This window comes from Salvelinus alpinus, chromosome 5 (assembly GCF_045679555.1).
Source record: "Salvelinus alpinus chromosome 5, SLU_Salpinus.1, whole genome shotgun sequence".
NCBI classification, from domain to species: domain Eukaryota; kingdom Metazoa; phylum Chordata; class Actinopteri; order Salmoniformes; family Salmonidae; genus Salvelinus; species Salvelinus alpinus.
In genome coordinates, this window is record NC_092090.1 from 77,011,021 (window position 1) to 77,030,783 (window position 19,763).

At 45.1% G+C, this 19,763-nt stretch overlaps 1 protein-coding gene across 3 annotated transcripts in view; it reads left to right on the forward strand.

Moving 5' to 3' along the window:
* gapvd1 (GTPase activating protein and VPS9 domains 1) overlaps positions 1 to 17,100 on the forward strand; it is a 35,862-nt gene extending 18,762 nt beyond the window's left edge. For 2 of the 3 annotated variants that reach the window (XM_071403381.1, XM_071403382.1), the window contains 17 exons: positions 1,979 to 2,152; positions 5,072 to 5,209; positions 6,443 to 6,577; positions 7,230 to 7,340; positions 7,702 to 7,782; positions 8,454 to 8,800; positions 8,994 to 9,081; positions 10,464 to 10,535; positions 10,674 to 10,793; positions 10,887 to 11,016; positions 11,210 to 11,322; positions 11,650 to 11,809; positions 12,099 to 12,286; positions 12,541 to 12,754; positions 12,985 to 13,057; positions 13,176 to 13,373; positions 13,724 to 17,100. In XM_071403381.1, the coding sequence (XP_071259482.1) occupies positions 1,979 to 2,152; positions 5,072 to 5,209; positions 6,443 to 6,577; positions 7,230 to 7,340; positions 7,702 to 7,782; positions 8,454 to 8,800; positions 8,994 to 9,081; positions 10,464 to 10,535; positions 10,674 to 10,793; positions 10,887 to 11,016; positions 11,210 to 11,322; positions 11,650 to 11,809; positions 12,099 to 12,286; positions 12,541 to 12,754; positions 12,985 to 13,057; positions 13,176 to 13,373; positions 13,724 to 13,864 (2,483 nt within the window). In that variant the 3' untranslated portion in view covers positions 13,865 to 17,100. Of the gene's footprint in view, positions 1 to 1,978; positions 2,153 to 5,071; positions 5,210 to 6,442; positions 6,578 to 7,229; positions 7,341 to 7,701; positions 7,783 to 8,453; positions 8,801 to 8,993; positions 9,082 to 9,658; positions 9,692 to 10,463; positions 10,536 to 10,673; positions 10,794 to 10,886; positions 11,017 to 11,209; positions 11,323 to 11,649; positions 11,810 to 12,098; positions 12,287 to 12,540; positions 12,755 to 12,984; positions 13,058 to 13,175; positions 13,374 to 13,723 lie in introns of all 3 variants that reach the window. The other variant, XM_071403380.1, reaches the window with a different exon arrangement.
* Positions 17,101 to 19,763: the final 2,663 nt, after the last annotated feature.

The window sequence follows — 19,763 nt, forward strand, 5'->3', positions numbered from 1 at the left end:
AGTCCCCTTTTCAGGACCCTCTCTTTCAAAGATAATTTGTAAAAATCAAAATAACTTCACAGATCTTCATTGTAAAGGGTTTAAACACTGTTCCCCATGCTTGGTCAATGAACCATAAATAATTAATAAACACGCACCTGTGGAACGGTCGTTAGACACTAACAGCTTACAGACGGTATCAATTAGGGTCACAGTTATGAAAACTTAGGACACTAAGAGGCCTTTCTACTGACTCTGGAAAAACACCAAAAGAAAGATGCCCAGGGTCCCTGCTCATCAGCGTGAATGTGCCTTAGGCATGCTGCAAGGAGGCATGAGGACTGCAGATGTGGCCAGGGCAATAAATTGCAATGTCCTTAATGTCCTTACGCCTAAGAAAGCGCTACAGGGAGACAGTACGGACAGCTGATCGTCCTCGCAGTGGCAGACCACGTGTAACAACACCTGCACAGGATCGGCACATCCGAACATCACACCTGCGGGACAGGTACAGGATGGCAGCAACAACTGCCCGAGTTACCCCAGGAACGCACAATCCCTCCATCAGTGCTCAGACTGTCTGCAATAGGCTGAGAGAGGCTGGACTGAGGGCTTGTAGGCCTGTTGAAAGGCAGGTCCTCACCAGAAACCGGCAACAACGTCGCTGGACCAGACAGGACTAGCAAAAAGTGCTCTTCACTGACGAGTCACGGTTTTGTCTCACCAGGGGTGATGGTTGGATTTGATTTATCGTCGAAGGAATGAGCGTTACACCGAGGCCTGTACTCTGGAGCGGGATCGATTTGGTGTGTCACAGCATCATCGGACTGAGCTTGTTGTCATTGCAGGCAATCTCAACGATGTGTGTTACAGGAAAGACATCCTCCCTCATGTGGTACCCTCATGTGGTACCCTTTCTGCAGGGTCATCCTGACATGACCCTCCATCATGACAATGCCACCAGCCATACTGCTCGTTCTGTGTGTGATTTCCTGCAAGACAGGAATGTCAGTGTTCTGCCATGGCCAGCGATGAGCCCGGCTCTCAATTCCATTGAACACGTCTGGGACCTGTTGGATTGGAGGGTGAGGGCTAGGGCCATTCCCCCCAGAAATGGCTGGGAACTTGCAGGTGCCTTGGTGGAAGTATGGTGTAACATCTCACAGCAAGAACTGGCAAATCTGGTGCAGTCCATGAGGAGGAGATGCACTGCAGTACTTAATGCAGCTGGTGGCCACACCAGACACTGACTGTTACTTTTGATTTTGACCCCCCCTTTGTTCAGGGACACATTATTCCATTTCTGTTAGGCACATGTCTGTGGAACTTGTTCAGTTTATGTCTGTTGAATCTTCTTACACATGTTAAGTTTACTGAAAATAAACGCAGTTGACAGTGAGAGGCTGTTTCTTTTTTTGCTGAGTTTATATATTCACACACACATACATAAATATACACCCCCCCCAGAGGTCCTTACTACAACTGCACTTGAAGAAACGTTCAAAGTTCTTTAAATTTTCCGTTTTGACTGACCTTCATGTCTTAAAGTAGTGATGGACTGTCGTTTCTCTTTGCTTATTTGAGCTGTTCTTGCCATAATATGGACTTGGGTCTTTTACCAAATAGGGCTATCTTCTGCACCCCCCCACCCCCCACCTTGTCACAACACAACTGATTGGGTCAAATGCATGAAGGAAAGAAATTCCTCATGAAGCTGGTTGAGAGAATGCCAAGAGTACAAAGCTGTCATCATGGCAAAGGGTTGCTATTTTGAAGAATCTCAAATAAAAAATATATTTTGATTGAACACTCTTTTATGGTTACTACATGTAGGTACTACACTACATTTGTTACTTCATAGTTTTGATGTATAGCGTAGAAAATAGTAAAAATAAAGAAAAACCCTAGGTGTTCTTAAACTTTTGACCGGTAGTGTATATCAATGTCAGGGATTGTTAAATTGAGCCGTGATAACTTTGTCAATATTTCTAACCCCCAGCCACCACTCAGGACAACCTGGATGACAAACTGAGGAAGTTTGAGATACGAGACATGATGGGCCTGACAGATGACCGGGATATCTCTGAGACTGTGAGTGAGACCTGGAGCACAGACGTGCTGGGCAGCGACTTTGACCCCAACATAGACGAAGATAGACTGCAGGAAATAGCTGGTAAGACATACAGTACCAGTCAAAAGTTTGTATACCTACTCATTCCAGGGTTTTTATTTTTACTGCTTTCTACATTGTAGAATAATAATGAAGACATCAAAACTATGAAATAACACATATGGAATCATGAAGTAAACTAAGTGTTAAACAAATCAATGTATTTTATATTTGAGATTCTTCAAAGTAGCCACCCTTTGCCTTGATGACAGCTTTGCACACTCCTGGTATTCTATCAACCAGGTTCACCTGGACCGCTTTTCCAACAGTCTTGAAGGAGTTCCAACATATGCCGTGTGTTTATTTATATATATTCACCTGACTGGTGTGGCATATCAAGAAACTGATTAAGCAGCATGATCATTACACAGGTGCCCCTCGTGCTGGGAAAAAAAGGCCACTCTAAAATGTGCAGTTTTGTCACACAACACAATGCCACAGATGTCTCAAGTTGAGGGAGCGTCCAATTGGCATGCTAACTGCAGGAATGTCCACGAGTTATTTCCAGAGAATTTAACATGAATTTCTCTACCATAAGCCTCCTCAAATGTCATTTTAGAGAATTTGGCAGTACATCCAACCGGCCTCACAACAGGCTACGGACAACGAACGCAATTGCATTTTATCGGAGGCAATTTGAAAGGAAAGGGAAAGTGAGGATACCTTACAACTGAATGCCTTCAACTGAAATGTGTCTTCCGCATTTAACCCAACCCCTCTGAATCAGAGAGGTGTGGGGGGCTGCCTTAATCGACATCCACGTCTTCGGCGCCCGAGGAACAGTGGGTTAACTCCCTTGCTCAGGGGCAGGACGACAGATTTTTTTCCTTGTCGGGGATTCGATCCACCAACCTTTCGGTTCGGTTTTTATTTTTTATTAAATATGTATCTGGTACCAATAAATGCAAAACTGTATTCCCAGTCATGTGAAATCCATAGATTAGGGCCAAATTAAATTTATTTCAATTGACTGATTTCCTCATATGAACTGTAGCTCAGTAAAATCTTTGAAATTGTTGCATATTTTTGTTAAGAAAATGTAGCACAATACTGTCATGTTGTGGTGTATGTTGTAAACGGCATGTTATGGTTTCCTCTCCATAAGCAGCCCTGTCCTATAAAGCACTCTATCCCTTGAGGACTTATCATTGCTATTTCTTAATTTTACTTTTTTCGAGTGATGTTTGGATGGGTGTGTTCTTGATTGAGGTCACTCTCTTGAATGCCCTTTAAGTTTAGCTATGGGTAGATGGTTATATGTGGGTAGAAAATGGGCACTTCGGGCTGAATCCCAACTTGAGATCCTTGTGCATAACTAGAATGTTCCCATTGAAGCATCGATGCATGATTTCAATCAAAGTATGAGTTCCATGTGTGCAGCTCATTATCATTATCTGCTATTCATCTAGCTTGTATTTCTAACTTTTGTGTTTGTTTTTTTAATAGTTCCGCTCATTATAGCCTATGGTCACATTTATTCTGGAGTATCCCATTTTATTTAGCTAATTCTGTAAAGTAAGGACAACCTTTAATGTTCTTTAATGGCGTCCGCATACATCCAAGCCGAAACAGTTCGGTAGAGTGCATATATTATGACGACGTTTTGGACTTAGCGAGTTTTTTGGGGTGGGTTGGTCGTGCACACCAAAACAGTTCTGGAGGCAAGCTGAAGGTTGAAGTCTACGCCCCTTTATCGGTGATTGGTCAACAGTAGGGGTTCTTAAATAAAGTCTTATCATTCAATGAGAAATGTTTTCATGCACATTTTTTTCATTGAACAATAATGCACCGAACATCTTAGATGTAAAATCACGCAAATAAGATTTATTTGGCAAAAACGTCAAAATTAATGACAGATTTCTTGACATAAATTAGTTCTGACTATTTTGGAGTGGCTACGGCGTCTCTAAATGGCCAAAAGGTACTATTGCTGCTTTTTTTCTCGTTTTTCAAGAGAAGGTCTTTTTAAGGGAGTTTACGAGCACACTTGTTCGGTTAGACAAGTTCAGCTTGGCACCAGCCGAACTGAAGCATGCTGACGCCTTAAGACATCAGAATTGTTCATTTTATTCCATGCAAACCTCTCTCTCTCGCTCATATATATATTCACTCAGTCTCTGCAGTCTTATTGACCTTGGTTCCTTCTCATTTGCATCCACCATTTTTCATTGCTCGGAATATGGCGTTGGGGGACTTTTCCATCATTAAGTGAATTTACAACGGTTTCCTTATGTGTTTTCTCCAAGGGATTGGGTTATGAGATGCACATTAAATATCCATTAATACCTCATTATCCCACTGATAAGATTACCATGATAATGAGGCAGACATTCTAATTGTTTCACTTCTTGTTGTGCCACTCATTTAATCATCCACCTGAAAGACAAGTGCTCTGCGCCTCTACCTTGAAGACTGTAAACATGGACAGCAGGGTAGAGCTCCTGCCGCAAGGAAGGGCCCTGCCCCCGCCCTGCAGACTGTTGCCTGGGCGCTGTCACGCACGTGCGCCTGTGTGTGCTGTGAAGTGGAAACATGGCGTACCTGGGAGTGTGGGTACCACGGGTCGACTCATGATCCGCACCCCGGCCACCATACTCCCACTCACACCTGCTAGCTCTTTCCCCTCCTCCGCATTCTTCCGCCTTGTTAACCTGCCGCAGCATCCCAAATGGAAATGGAGGGACGTCGTGTGGAGGACTTTGTGGGAGGGTGGGTGAGGGGTAATTTGGTTGTGAGTAATGCCCGGCTTAATCAGCAGCTCAAAGTCATGGCTCAGGGGGCGGCGGTGGGGTGAGATATTACCATTAACCTTTGACCTTTGGCACAGTTGTGTGTGTGTGTGTGTGCGCGTGCCTTTGGGCCCAGCATGAAATGCCCGTGACCCCAGGCTTTCTCTCTCTGTCTGTCTGCGTGTGTGCTCAGGGGCGGCTGTAGAGAACATGCTGGGCAGCCTGCTGTGTCTACCAGGCTCTGGTTCAGTGCTGCTAGACCCATATGGATCCACCATCTCCGAGACCACCAGCGAGGCCTGGAGTGTGGAGGTCCTGCCCAGCGACTCAGGTGGGTTCAGTGTGGAGAAGGGGATTAAAGGGGCTGAAGGGTGTCTCCTGTCTATTTCACAACTTCCTACACACATTTTCCATGAGTTTCTATGTAGATTCATTTTCTTGTCTTCCTCCATGCACTGCATCTGCATGAGTCACTCCAGTAGGTGTGTGCACGGTATGAATCTCTGTGTGTGTGTGTGTGGGCGGACATGCCAGGTGTGGCGTCCCCCAGTTCCAAATCAAGGAAGTGGGTGCAATCTGTCATGTTTGTGTGCACTAGCCTGTCTATCAGGGCACATCTGCCTGTGACAGTATAAGGCAGCTCTGGGCTTCCCCAGAGGAACCTCCAGGTGTGTTTGCACCTGTAGTGAAGGAACAGTCGTGAGGAAATGTGCAAGGAGTGCTGTTGTCTGCTGGCGACATCCTCTCACAAATCTGTAGGCTTTGCAGTTCTCTTCGGACAGTGGTTCTATGTATGGACATGTGCTGAGCAGTTCCAGCACAGTGTGAATGTGGTCCCATTGCAGCAGTTACAAACCATACCTTGTGATGAACAGCAGGAATCATATCAATCTTGCACTGTCTGTTATTTAGTTAAAACAAGGTTAACCCTTATGTTAGATTACGTAAATTCCCTTGAAAGTCAGTGTTTCATGAATATCAATTGAGTGCTCTAATAAAAGCATAACTAGGGTTTCTTGGGAAAGCCCGGACTCTGTTAATTGAAGTGGACCATTGCAATATGTGCAGTGTTAAATTGACATGCATGAGTGTCTTGATTGCTTTTTGTTCCGTTTGCTGCCCCTGTTCTCCTCTGTAATAGGGCTATCTGATGCTCACCTGGAGTTGAGCGCTTGTTTCATGGCTAGGCAGCAGAAAACTACACTCCAAAGAGCACTTCACTAGCACATTATTACTAATGAGCATGCAAATGACTACGGCTGTTACTATGGAGCCTCTGGGTTAAGCTGAACAGCTCCATTGGGCAGCCACAAAATGGGCTGGACTTGACTTTCTGTTTTTCTCTTTGTCAGTTGTAAATGGTTTGTTTTCTTTCGTGCATATGAGCTTTTCTTAGCTATTACTTTGTCCTCCCAGAGAAGGCAGAGCAAACATACAGCAAGGTGTACATTGGCATTCATAGGCCTATTTTAGGCTGCCTACTGTATGCAAGAACAAACCACATTGACTATAACGGGATGTGACTGTGCTGTGTGTGTGTGTACCTCCCCCTAATCCCCTCCAGAAGCCCCAGACCTGAAGCAGGAGGAGCGTCTACAGGAGCTAGAGAGCTGCTCAGGGGTGGGCAGCACCTCCGATGACACAGAGGTCAGAGAGGTCAGCTCTCGGCCCAGCACCCCAGGGCTCAGCGTCGTCTCAGGTACCCTGCGTCTGTCACTCATTGAAGCTGTGCGGTTAAACCCTATACATCAGGTTTCATTACATATAAAACACATAGGTTGCTTTTACTTGATTTCCCACTAACCGGTCAGTTACATGGAATACATGCGGGCTAGTTTAAAACCACGTTGGGAGTTGTCTGTGTTAGTTGGAAAACCGTCAAATAATGCTAAATAGCCAGGACAATCAGGTTGGTGTGAGAGTTTGGCAAGGACACAGAGGTTAACCCTGGCACTCTGTACTGGTAGCTCAGGTGAACAAGCCGTGCTGACATGCTTGCCGTAGCATTCCAGATTAAGAGGACTGGGCTAGTGCCCATGGCTGAGCCCCTATAGGAACATGTCCCAGAGGGGCCGGGCCGATGGATAGGCTCTGTCTGATTATCACTCTTACTGCAGCTATCTGTGTCACCATCCCCACCCATGGGATCTCCCGCTACCATATTTAGAGGTCCCAGTGGGATCATTCGGCATATCCTCTCAATACATTGTGTATGGTGTCATGCTGCTACCTTTCAAATGTCACGCATTCAATCCCTCAGAATAGGAGCTAGTCAGCCAAACCAAGTCTTCCACCAAATGTAAACATCTCCTGGATGACAGACTTTTGAACAGACACTTTTTCTTCTGCAGCGACATCAGAAGACATCCCCAACAAGACAGAGGACCTGCGGTCAGAGTGCAGCTCGGACTTTGGGGGGAAGGACTCTGTGACCAGTCCAGATGGGGAGGAGTCATCCCATGGTAGGAGAGCGGGAAGAGTCACCTCAACCCTGGCCTGGCTGTGCCATCACTACACTGTCATCAGCAAGACCTATCAATCCCTGTCTGCTCTATAGCTGAGCTGCCACAACCTCTCCACTACACTAGAATGCTGCTGACCCTGTTGGAGTCTTTCTGCTATGTTTTCATATAAGATGTTTAGACCATATTGCTTAAATACAAAGCGTAGGTACATTGATTATGATGACTCTCTTTGTATAATACGAAGCACAGAATAGCCCATGCGCTTTTCAATGACATGACCAATTATAGCTGAAAGTGGCTCTCTGTTTAGTGTATGAATGTCATTCATAATTCTCTATTTCCCCTCTTGTTGTTTCAGGAGCACATCACAGTTTGGCCTCTCCGCCCTCTCAGGCTGACTCCTTACTGGCCATGTTTGATCCCCTCTCTTCCGGCGAAGGTAATTTCTGCTTCCACAATGCTCTGGGGTCTTTGCTGTGTCGAGTGTCCAATCAAACCCGGAAATGAGCATCATTAAGTCGTGTCTAATGGCGTGGGCTCACAGAACAGCTTGAGCTCTGAGAAATGAACCAAAAGAGTCTCGCCCCAATTACTGGACAAAACATTAGTGCAATAAAAATGTCTACTGCGTGGGAATGTCATTTCAATTAGCTAATTTGGTGTATAAAATTTCCATTGTGGTTTGCTCTTTGTTCTCTCTGCTCTTGGTAAATTGTGGCCCTGTCTTGCTCAGTGTTGTTGTGAGTGGAGGAGGAGATGGCTGGAGAGGGAGGGGAGCTGTGGCAGGGCTGTGTGTCTGTGGCAAGGTGAAGGGATGACAGGTTGAGAGACCTCACCCCAGGCACTTTGGCACAGTCCCCTTGTCCCACTGTGCTCATGGCACCAGGCTGCCATTGGAAGCTTTTCAGGAGAGACAATCTACCCTTGGAACAGGTGGCCTACCCACACCTAGGGCTTGTCTCCCATCAACCTCTCTCTAGCACTGTCCCTTACTTTCTAAATGTATTGCTGTTCTTTTGTTTCTGGACAATCTGGGTAATTGAGAGTGTGATACACCCCTATGTATTAAGCTGTATAACCAAACTAAGCCATGTTTTTTTCTCCCCACAGATTCCTCCACTGGTACCATCGTGAGGCCCAAGGTGCACTACGCCAGGCCCCTTCATCCTCCCCCTGACCCTCCCATCCCAGAGACCTGTGCCCTGGGCCAGGAGCCCCGCTACTCCCTGTTCACGCCCCACTGCCTGGCCCAAGCCGAGCTGGAGCACACCAAGCAGCGCCACTCCTACACAGACAGGCTGGTACGCAGCCGCAGCTCTGACATTGTGTGCCCAGGCCGCCGACCCACCAGCGACCCGGGCCTGAACCGCAGGGCTGCAGCCGAGGAGCGGGACCATGCCGGGGCCTTCTTTATGGGTCCGTTCTCGTCTCCTAGCAAGGACTCCCTGAAAGGAGAGGTGAGAGCTGCTGGTCATCGCTGCCTGTATCGTGTGTCAGTCCTGTATGCTGCTCTCCAAGCCTAGTTTTAGACCTACTGCTCTATAGCAATAGTCTAAGTTTGAACTCTACTGTAAGCCTTTCTTTCCTGTCCTACCGTACAGTATGTCACTATGGATTTTAAAACATACTTGAATGTCTGTTTTCCCAAAGGTTGAGGAGAGAAAGGACAGTGATGAGGAAAAGTCTGATCGCAACAGACCGTGGTGGAAGAAACGCTTTCAGTCAGCCATTCCTAAAGGTAAACAATCACTTCAACTACTCTTTTCCCCTCCATCACTGTGTCATTTTGGCATGCTGTCTGTTGCAAGAAATGCTTTTAGTGGGTTGAAAATTGTTACAATTCGTTAGAGAATTGCATGGTTCCTATGTATCGTACATTATTTTCATTCTTTCACTATCTTCTCTTAATCACATCTGTTGCAGAAAATGGAGTGTTTCAGACCTGTACTGTTTGTAACGTGAGAAAGGGAGTGATGATGCGTGATAGATTACACATCTCTTGTTGCAGTTAAACCCCAAACCATCTCTCATGGAAGTGTCAGGGAAATAATGAGCTGTGCCTACAAGAGATGACTGCGTATTACTCTTTTAGATAATGATGTTCCTTTAGTGAACATTAAAGTTGTATTAATAAAGCCAGATCTGCAAAGAGAAGTGTAAACCTGTGAAGTCCACATAAAGGCCCTTCTGTTGGCCTGGCCTTGCTGCTGCTGTGCTGTGAATACCATGGTGATGTGTAGCCCCTCACACAGAGTGGCAGCCAGGCAGACTGAGTGTGTGAAAGGCCAACCTTGTCTGTTGTGTTCCTCACACAGTGCTGTATTGGACGGCTGAGAGTGAAGTCCCAGGTAACACGTCCCGACACTGTAACTGTCACCATTGAGCTAGCGGCTCTGAAGTCAGTGGCTGTAGTTCTGTAGGTCATGAGGCTTGTAGACGTGGCCCTTTGTGATAAAGCTGTGATGTGATATGGTGCCACCTGAGTTGATGTCTCTGGCTCAGCATTCATGCATTTGTTTTGGTTGTCTCCATTTTTCTTTTTGCACTGTACTGTTTGCGATACAACATTGTGAGCCAATGTTAGTGGAGCGCACAGAATGGCAACCCATTTAGTCGAATCATTGCTAGTCCTCCACATTCTCTCCCTTTAAATATCTGTCCTGTAGGATACGTCTGTTATCTGGACACATCCCGTTTGTCTAGTTGACATGTTATTAGGATGAGCCTCACCTGCTTATTTGTACAAATATATACACTTACTGTATATATTGATATTTTATCATGTGTATATATCTATGATCTTATTTCTCCATTGCGGTCTGGCAGTCGTATTATTTCAGCCATGTTGATTTTATTTACCACTCTTTTCCTTTGCTATTTTCATGCAGTAAAAAGATGGATAAATCTCCTTCGTTTTGTTCAGTGATATGATGCTATGCTGCGGTATGCATCTCTCCTCTGCATTGTTAGTCAGAAAATACCTTGTATAAACACATGCTGTTAATGCTGTAATGAACCACTGCTGTGTGAAGTGAGTCATGATGGGACTGTGGTCCAGAGACGGTGAGAGGAGAGCGTAGCTGCACTTCTCCTAGCTCACTCATTATGCCCTCTCCACAGCTCCGATAGCAGCCTTACGGAAAAGGGACAAGCAGGAGAAAGACAATATGGGCCATGAACGTGTCCCACAAGGTCTGTCCTGATTTACTGTCATTGCACTCAGATATTGCTGAATCACAGGGAAAGGAATTGGGCATGTTTCCCATGGTGGGTTTAATCCAAATGTGTCCTGTTTGTGTCTGTGCCTGTGGTGTCTCCTGTATGTGTCAGACGACCCTCTGTTCAGGAACTCCCAGGCCCAGGCAGCAGAAGACATCCTTGACAAGTACAGGAACATCAAGAGGACCAGTCCCAGTGAAGGAGCCACTGCTGCAGCCTACGACGCCACAGGTCAGTGTCTTTCTCACTCAGGTACACCCACACACACACACACACACACACACACGTTAAATTAATTTGAGTGTGTGAATGTGTTGTACACAGAGTTGTGTGGAGAGGAGTGTGTGCACAACTCCCCCAGAGACGAAGCTCTGCAGAACATGTCCACAGACGACCTGCCAGACTCAGCCAGCCAGACAGCCCAGCAACACGATTCCAACAAGTTCTCATTCAGGTCAATCAACGCTAACCAACTCACTGGAATCACACAGCTAGGATATTGATAATAGCAATAATAAGATCTTTGTTTATACATCAGATTTCATGTGATGCTTAATTAGCCAGAAGTGCTTCAGAGGCAAAAGACCAAGTGATAAGACTGTCAAACCAAATCTACATTTGGCAATTTTTTAACTCATATTTTGCAGTGATGCAAAGAAGAAGTTGAGGCTGGCCTTGTGTTCAGCAGAGTCTGTGGCCTTCCCTCTCATGGCTCCTGCCACCACACGCAATGGGCTGCCTGACCACACAGACTTTGAAGGTACCAGACGAGCTACTGTAAAAAATCACTGATCTGTTTTGCACATTCTATCATCACTGTTCATATTATATCTGGCCACATTCATTCCTGTAAGTAAGCCATCCCACTACACGTTGACCATCAGGGCACGGCCACACACAATAGAAAGTGAAATCCTTTGAAATTATTACATTTGAAATCCGTAAGAGACCAGCTCTGTAGTCATCAGTCACATCCACATGTCAGGGGGGAGCAGGGCAGGCTGATCTGATTACAGCAGTAGCCCTTCTCCCAGTGAGGGGCCTGCGTATCTGACCCACCGCCACCTCCCTCCCGTCTCCTTCCCAGACAACGAGATCGTGTGCTTCCTGAAGGTCCAGCTGGCGGAGGCCATCAACCTGCAGGATAAGAACCAGATGGCCCAGATCCAGGAGACCACGCGCTGCGTCAGCCGCTTCGACACACGCACCTGCAAGAAGCTGCTGGCTGCCATTGCTGAGGATTACAGGTAACTGTAGAGGAAGACAGACATGCTGCCGAAGGACCAGCACTGCACATTCACCTCTTCTACTGCAGGACGTAGTTCTGTGGCATAGTTGGTTGTTTTGTTTGAAATACCTGTGTGTGTCTATTTGAAAGGATAAAAGAAACATTTTGGTTGACTGTCAATGAATGTTGAGTGTACTGTCTTATTTCACCGGTATTATCTCAGATCAACATAATTTTGTCACTGAACACAACTGTTAATAAGCATAATCCACAATGCCTGTCTGTGTGTCCGTTGTACCCTCCGGTAGGAAGCGGGCACCCTACATAGCGTATCTGACGCGGTGTCGGCAGGGCCTGCAGACATCCCATGCCCACCTGGAGAGGCTGCTGCAGAGGGTGCTGAGGGACAAGGAGGTGGCTAACCGCTACTTCACCACAGTCTGTGTTCGCCTCCTACTGGAACACATGGAGGCTAAGTCCCTGGATTTCATCAAAGGTCTTTGCCGCTTATTACTGACACACTCACTGTGATATTGTAACCATGAATCTACTCATGTTGTCTCTGCTAGTTGATTGTCCGCTGAATGGCCATAGAGTGGAATTCAAAATACAGACACGGATATTCAACCTAACTACCTGCACCACACTGCAGTGCGTCAATCTGTAACCTCTAAAATACTGTATCTCAGGTTCCTCCCCCAGCCTTCCAGGGGTACATAGTGCTCAGTGTGTCTGTCTCTGCCCCTCCAGCCTTCCAGGGGTGCACAGCGTCAGACGACAAGACGGCAGCGGTGGAGGACTTCCTGCGCTACCTGTACGGGGCCATGGCCCATGATGCAATCTGGCAGTATGCCAGCGAGGATCAGCTGCAGGATGCCCAGATGGCCATCGAGCGCAGCGTCATGAACCGCATCTTCAAGCTGGCCTTCTACCCCAACCAGGACGGGGACATCCTGAGAGACCAGTGAGTAACGGTGACCGCCGCCGCCACCTCAGTCACACAGCCCCAGCCTCAGTGTGGCTGCTACCCCTGACGCTATCAAATGACCCAGAATCCTCTCCTCCTCCTCTGATGCTATTGTAGCAGCAGTATCTTTGACATATTTGAATAACCAATACCCTGTATTGCTATGTTATGTGTTTATCTTAGGCTACTGTATCTATTGCTCTCTACATCCATGTTTCCCCCTCTAGGCTTCTTCAGGAACACATAGCACGTCTCTCAAAAGTGGTGACAGCGAATCACAAAGCTCTTCAAATCCCAGAGGTAATGCCCCACAGATTTGTATCCCCCAACTCTCCGTCAAAGTCTGAGATGTTTTGTGTTGATGCTTTGGAGCTCTACAGATTTGACATGCTGAATGCTTTTTCCTGTGTGGCTCCAGGTGTATGCGAGGGAGGCTCCCTGGCCGTCTGCCCAGTCAGAGATCCGGACCATCAGTGCCTACAAGACCCCTCGGGACAAAGTGCAGTGTATTTTACGCATGTGTTCCACCATCATGAATCTCCTGAGTCTGGCCAACGAGGACTCTGTCCCCGGAGCTGACGATTTTGTCCCTGTGCTTGTCTTTGTCCTGATAAAGGTGAGCATCCATCGCAAACTGATATCAAGTTACTCTGAGATGTTTACAACAACATATTCACTTTAGATAATGAAAATTGATACCTCATTAAACCATATCTTTAATTTCACAAACATAGTTATTAAAAGGATAGGTTTTGCTAGAAGTATGATAAAATGCAGAGGGGAGAACTGAATCCTTAGCAGACCTTCTGACAATTCTTTCTCACCTAGACAACTGTATAGTAAATGTGTAGTAGCAGAAAGATCTTGCTGTATGATAACTTGTATGGACATATTAACATACGGCATGTATTATACATGGCGGACGTGTGGCTCTCTCCGTGGTTAATGTGAGCCCCCTCCCTCCAGGCAAACCCTCCTTGCCTGCTGTCCACTATTCAGTACATCAATAATTTCTACGCCAGCCGGCTGAGTGGGGAGGAGTGCTATTGGTGGATGCAGTTCACCGCGGCAGTGGAATTCATTAAGACCATCGACGATCGCAAGTGAAGCAGAACAGCCACCTGTATGGGCAGACCGTGGTGAAGGAGACGGGACTGGGAAACTTCCCAACCAACTGCTCCCTCTCTCTCTGCTCCCCACAGCCACCAGGACCCAGGCCCACACCCTGTCTGCTGTCTGTTTGTATAGCTGTACATAGTCAGAGACTGAGAGTATATATGCTTAAGTGGGCAAAATCCAGTTTTTACAGTGGAGAAAAAGGCCTTGGAAAAATGGCAGATGTTAACTTTGAACTTAAACAAATTCAATTTTTTTCCTTTCATCTCTTGGGTCTCCGTAGTCATGGTGAGGTGTGGGGGTCTGCATCTGAAGTGTTCTATCTTAAGTTATGATTCTGATGTTAAATTGACTGATAAAGCTTCTAATCAGATGAAAGGGGACCATGTTTCCTAGAGATGATCTCAGATAAATGTTGTGGAAGGGGACTTCAAGAAGGTGATGGAAGTTCTTCCTTGTTAAATTGTGCAATCTTTCCCCTGAAATACTTATGCTCTTCAGATGCATCGTATCCTGGGGAATCACAAAACTCAATAGATACTGATTATTCGTGACTCAAGTACATTATAAGATCAATCCATAATAGTAATGCTAATGTTTCTATTTTTAACGCTACCACATTGATAATAGGGTAACTTTTTTTTTTCATCATATGTTAACAAATGTAGTCATTTCAGTTCATCCTTTCCTAAATACTTATTTTTATGTGGCAATTTTGACACAAGGGCCCACATATTTATATATGAAATAAAATGTATGTATTTATTTCATTCTATTTAATGCTTTTAAACAAACAAACAAAAACAAAAAATATATATAGTGTTAGGACAAGGAGCAGCGTTGTCCTTGGACTGAAAAGCCCCCAGGATGAGATATCAGTAGCACTGCTTATTTGGAATTACTGAAAATGAGTGCCTTGAGGGGCGTTTTGTGTAAGTCTATTAATTTTCTATATATTCTTGAGTATGAGGGTTCTGCTCTTTATTTTCCGTAAACGATTGGCATTACTCTCCCATCCCATTATCACCAATGAGCCCCACAGCCTCTTTTTAAGAAACCTCTGTCCAACCTCTATGCTGGGAGTGACCTCTGAGGAGGACAGGCAGTGTGTTGAACACCGCTGGTTGTTTCAGTTAATTCCCTTTGCACTCATTTCCTTCCCATTACCGTTATGCCCTTGAATATCCAAGATTCTACCTCAGTTAGAACCAATGAACCTGCCATTTATTTTGGGCACAAGTCTTTAACATTGGTTGGATAGAAAGAATAATGGAACAGGTATTCACTGTTCAAGGGGCTTCTATAGCATCATCTTCCCCTGCTACAATGAAGCATACTAGTATGTAATATTTTTATTTTAGGCGGGTCAAAGTAACCATTGGTATTCAAGGTAGTAAAGCATTTCCAAACGAACAAAGTTAGGTATTTCTGTAGTTGAATGCATGTATGTGTCAGCATAGAGCAGACAGGCTAGTGATTGGATTAGCTCTACCTCACATGATCAAGAAAGGGACTCTTCATGCGTATGCACGCGTGGATTATTTTATTTATTTTACCAATTTAGAGTGCAGGGATATTCCAGTTTCATAACTTTCTTCCAATTACAGGCATGTTTCTCCTCTGCCTGTTCTGTGTCAGGGGCTCCCGAGTGGCACAGCGGTCTAAGGCACTGCATCTCAGTGCTAGAGGCGTCACTACAGACCCTGGTTCAATTCCAGGCTGTATCACATCCGGCCATGATTGGGAGTCCCATAGGGCGGCGCACAATTGGCCTAGCGTCGTTAGGGTGTTGCCGGGGTAGGCCGTCATTGTAAATAAGAATTTGTTCTTAACTGACTTGCCTAGTTAAAAAAACAAAAGGGAAAAAAACTGTTTCAAAATCACTTGCAGCCAAAGTTCAAAACTCAAACTCCTGTTCTGTTTTCATTGCAGCTACAAAAGAAGGAACACTATGTTTGTGCACTTAGTATTGTGCCAAGTGTTTTGTCTTATTTGATGTGTTAAATGACTGCTGTCATATCACATGAATAGACAGCACAACAAAAAGAACAAACAATCAGAACACTGACATGTTACTGACCGTTGGAAAAAGTCTGTGATGGGCGTGAGAGGTTGGTCTGTTAAACAAGTGCGTCTCCTCTTGCACTGTCTTATAGGATGGTCTTCTTACTGTAGCTACAGTACTACTCCACGAGCAGTAAATCCTTGCTGGTAAAAAATCTATAATACTTCTCTTTTCCAACTCAGGCCAGGTATGAAAGGGTTGAGAAGAATGAGGCTTGGTTTTCTTTTGAGTCTGTGACCATGATGTCATTTATTTTTCAAAGTTCAGAGCTAAATTACTCGGATTTTTTGTACGAGGTTAGTGACGCTTGAGCCCTACATTCTACAAGCAGAACATTTGACATGTTTTCTACTTCCCTGCTCTTTAGTAATGAGTTGCACTCGTTTGAACTAATGCCTCTGACATTAAAATACTGTAATTGAGATGATTATATGGGTAGTTTAGCTAGGTCTTACTGTTAGTCATAAGGACACACATTTATAAGCAATCTCTAAAGGTGGGATATGTTAGTGTTTTCTCCCCATTCCCGGACTTCTGTTCCTGGTTTTTGAGGAATATGTGTGTACAGCATCTACCGTTTTAAATACACCTCTGCTAAATAGATGATGCTGCTTTCTAACCTGTTTGAAAACACACCCATGTACTATGTCACCAAATGTAGATAGACTGTATCTATAAGTGTTTATGGTGTCACTTTAGAGGTACTGTACAGACCAAATGTGAAACAATCTGGACCTGACTAGTGTTTCAATGTTCCCTTATACATATCAGTGACTCTTTTTAATAGCTAAAAAAGCTACAACCAGCCTTAGTGTCTGACCTGAGTGATACTGTTCATACACAGTGACGGAATACCTCTTATTGTGAAGTTAAAGTACACATCCTAACATTGAGAACTCTGTACTATAGCCTGATTTAGCATTGATTGTATGCAAACAAGTAGACAGTTGGTGGACGAAGAGACACTTGCCTATAAAATCTGGTCTTCAAAGCTTTACAATCCTCCCTGTGCTCTGTTCCCTGTACAGAGTAGGCAGAATAATTCATTTGACATTTGTAAGCTTGCACAATTATGACATATGCAGAGGGGTAGGAGATCTGTCTTTAATGTGATTAATGTATTATATAAATCTTAAACTATTAAACAGTCATTTTTCTGTGACTCGGTATCCTGTTATTTGTTTGCATGCAAGTATAGTGTGTGAAGGCTCTCTAATGGAGGGATGTTGTAGTTTCATTCTTTCGTTTCATATTCTGTGGGAGATATACTGTAGCTTTGTAATTCAGATTTAGCTTCAGAGAAATTCTGACATTCAGGCTGCACAATAAATGGTACATGTTGACCGTATTTTTGCATGGAACATAATTGTTGGAGAGGGCAACAGAGCAAGATCATCCTATCTCGGCAGCGCCACATATAGCAACCTCTAACCAAACATGTAATTACTGCTGACAAGTGTACGCCAAATTTGTAATTGGAGATTTCCCTCATCTAAAAGCTCCACTCACTTCACCCATAGCCTTCTCTAATAGTAATCTTTCTTACAAAAAAAAAGTCCTCGGAGTGGCTTGCATCTCCTGATAATATCTCTCAATTGTTAATTTAAATTCAAATGTTCTGTGAAGTTAATTAGTTGGATTAATTAACCAATGGCAAAATTGGCCTGGTTTAGAGTTTGGGTCTTTTTGTTTGTGATACATGGTTGATTTCAGATACATTGTTTCCCCAATCACTGCTTGCCCATGATCCCATTGTGATCATATCCTGCATTACACAGCTCTGGCTGTATGAGCAACAGCTACGTTTCATTATATACTACACTGCTCAAAAAAATAAAGGGAACACTTAAACAACACAATGTAACTCCAAGTCAATCACACTTCTGTGAAATCAAACTGTCCACTTAGGAAGCAACACTGATTGACAATAAATTTCACATGCTGTTGTGCAAATGGAATAGACAAAAGGTGGAAATTATAGGCAATTAGCAAGACATCCCCAATAAAGGAGTGGTTCTGCAGGTGGTGACCACAGACCACTTCTGTTCCTATGCTTCCTGGCTGATGTTTTGGTCACTTTTGAATGCTGGCGGTGCTTTCACTCTAGTGGTAGCATGAGACGGTGTCTACAACCCACACAAGTGGCTCAGGTAGTGCAGCTCATCCAGGATGGCACATCAATGCGAGCTGTGGCAAGAAGGTTTGCTGTGTCTGTCAGCGTAGTGTCCAGAGCATGGAGGCGCTACCAGGAGACAGGCCAGTACATCAGGAGACGTGGAGGAGGCCGTAGGAGGGCAACAACCCAGCAGCAGGACCGCTACCTCCGCCTTTGTGCAAGGAGGAGCACTGCCAGAGCCCTGCAAAATGACCTCCAGCAGGCCACAAATGTGCATGTGTCAGCATATGGTCTCACAAGGGGTCTGAGGATCTCATCTCGGTACCTAATGGCAGTCAGGCTACCTCTGGCGAGCACATGGAGGGCTGTGCGGCCCCACAAAGAAATGCCACCCCACATCATGACTGACCCACCGCCACACACATGTGCGTGTGAACCTGCTTTCATCTGTGAAGAGCACAGGGCGCCAGTGGCGAATTTGCCAATCTTGGTGTTCTCTGGCAAATGCCAAACGTCCTGCACGGTGTTGGGCTGTAAGCACAACCCCCACCTGTGGACGTCGGGCCCTCATACCACCCTCATGGAGTCTGTTTCTGACCGTTTGAGCAGACACATGCACATTTGTGGCCTGCTGGAGGTCATTTTGCAGGGCTCTGGCAGTGCTCCTCCTTGCACAAAGGCGGAGGTAGCGGTCCTGCTGCTGGGTTGTTGCCCTCCTACGGCCTCCTCCACGTCTCCTGATGTACTGGCCTGTCTCCTGGTAGCGCCTCCATGCTCTGGACACTACGCTGACAGACACAGCAAACCTTCTTGCCACAGCTCGCATTGATGTGACATCCTGGATGAGCTGCCCTACCTGAGCCACTTGTGTGGGTTGTAGACACCGTCTCATGCTACCACTAGAGTGAAAGCACCGCCAGCATTCAAAAGTGACCAAAACATCAGCCAGGAAGCATAGGAACAGAAGTGGTCTGTGGTCACCACCTGCAGAACCACTCCTTTATTGGGGATGTCTTGCTAATTGCCTATAATTTTCACCTTTTGTCTATTCCATTTGCACAACAGCATGTGAAATGTATTGTCAATCAGTGTTGCTTCCTAAGTGGACAGTTTGATTTCACAGAAGTGTGATTGACTTGGAGTTACATTGTGTTGTTTAAGTGTTCCCTTTATTTTTTTGAGCAGTGTATATTTTTGTTTAAGTTTGATGCAAAAGATGCTTGCCGTTTTATTGTTTGAGGGATGAAGTGGAGAAAATGTGGACTTGGCTTCTCTGACGCAACTCTTGTTTTACGTTGATGTCAGATTGTTGCATGAGGATATAAACAGCCCTGGAGCCTGGCCCAGATGGCTCTGGAATAACAGATGATCAGTCCAGCGGGGCTTGTGCATGACTACTAGGGGAACCATGGAATGCCATATCTCCCCTCACTCGCTCCACTATATTACCTTGAGTAGTTAAACGCTAAATATGTTAGGTCTATAGAAAACAATCCTGAGGTATCAAATCAAATCAAATTTTATTTGTCACATACACATGGTTAGCAGATGTTAATGCGAGTGTAGCGAAATGCTTGTGCTTCTAGTTCTGACAATGCAGTAATAACCAACAAGTAATCTAACCTAACAATTCCACAACTACTACCTTATACACACAAGTGTAAAGGGATAAAGAATATGTACATAAAGATATATGAATGAGTGATGGT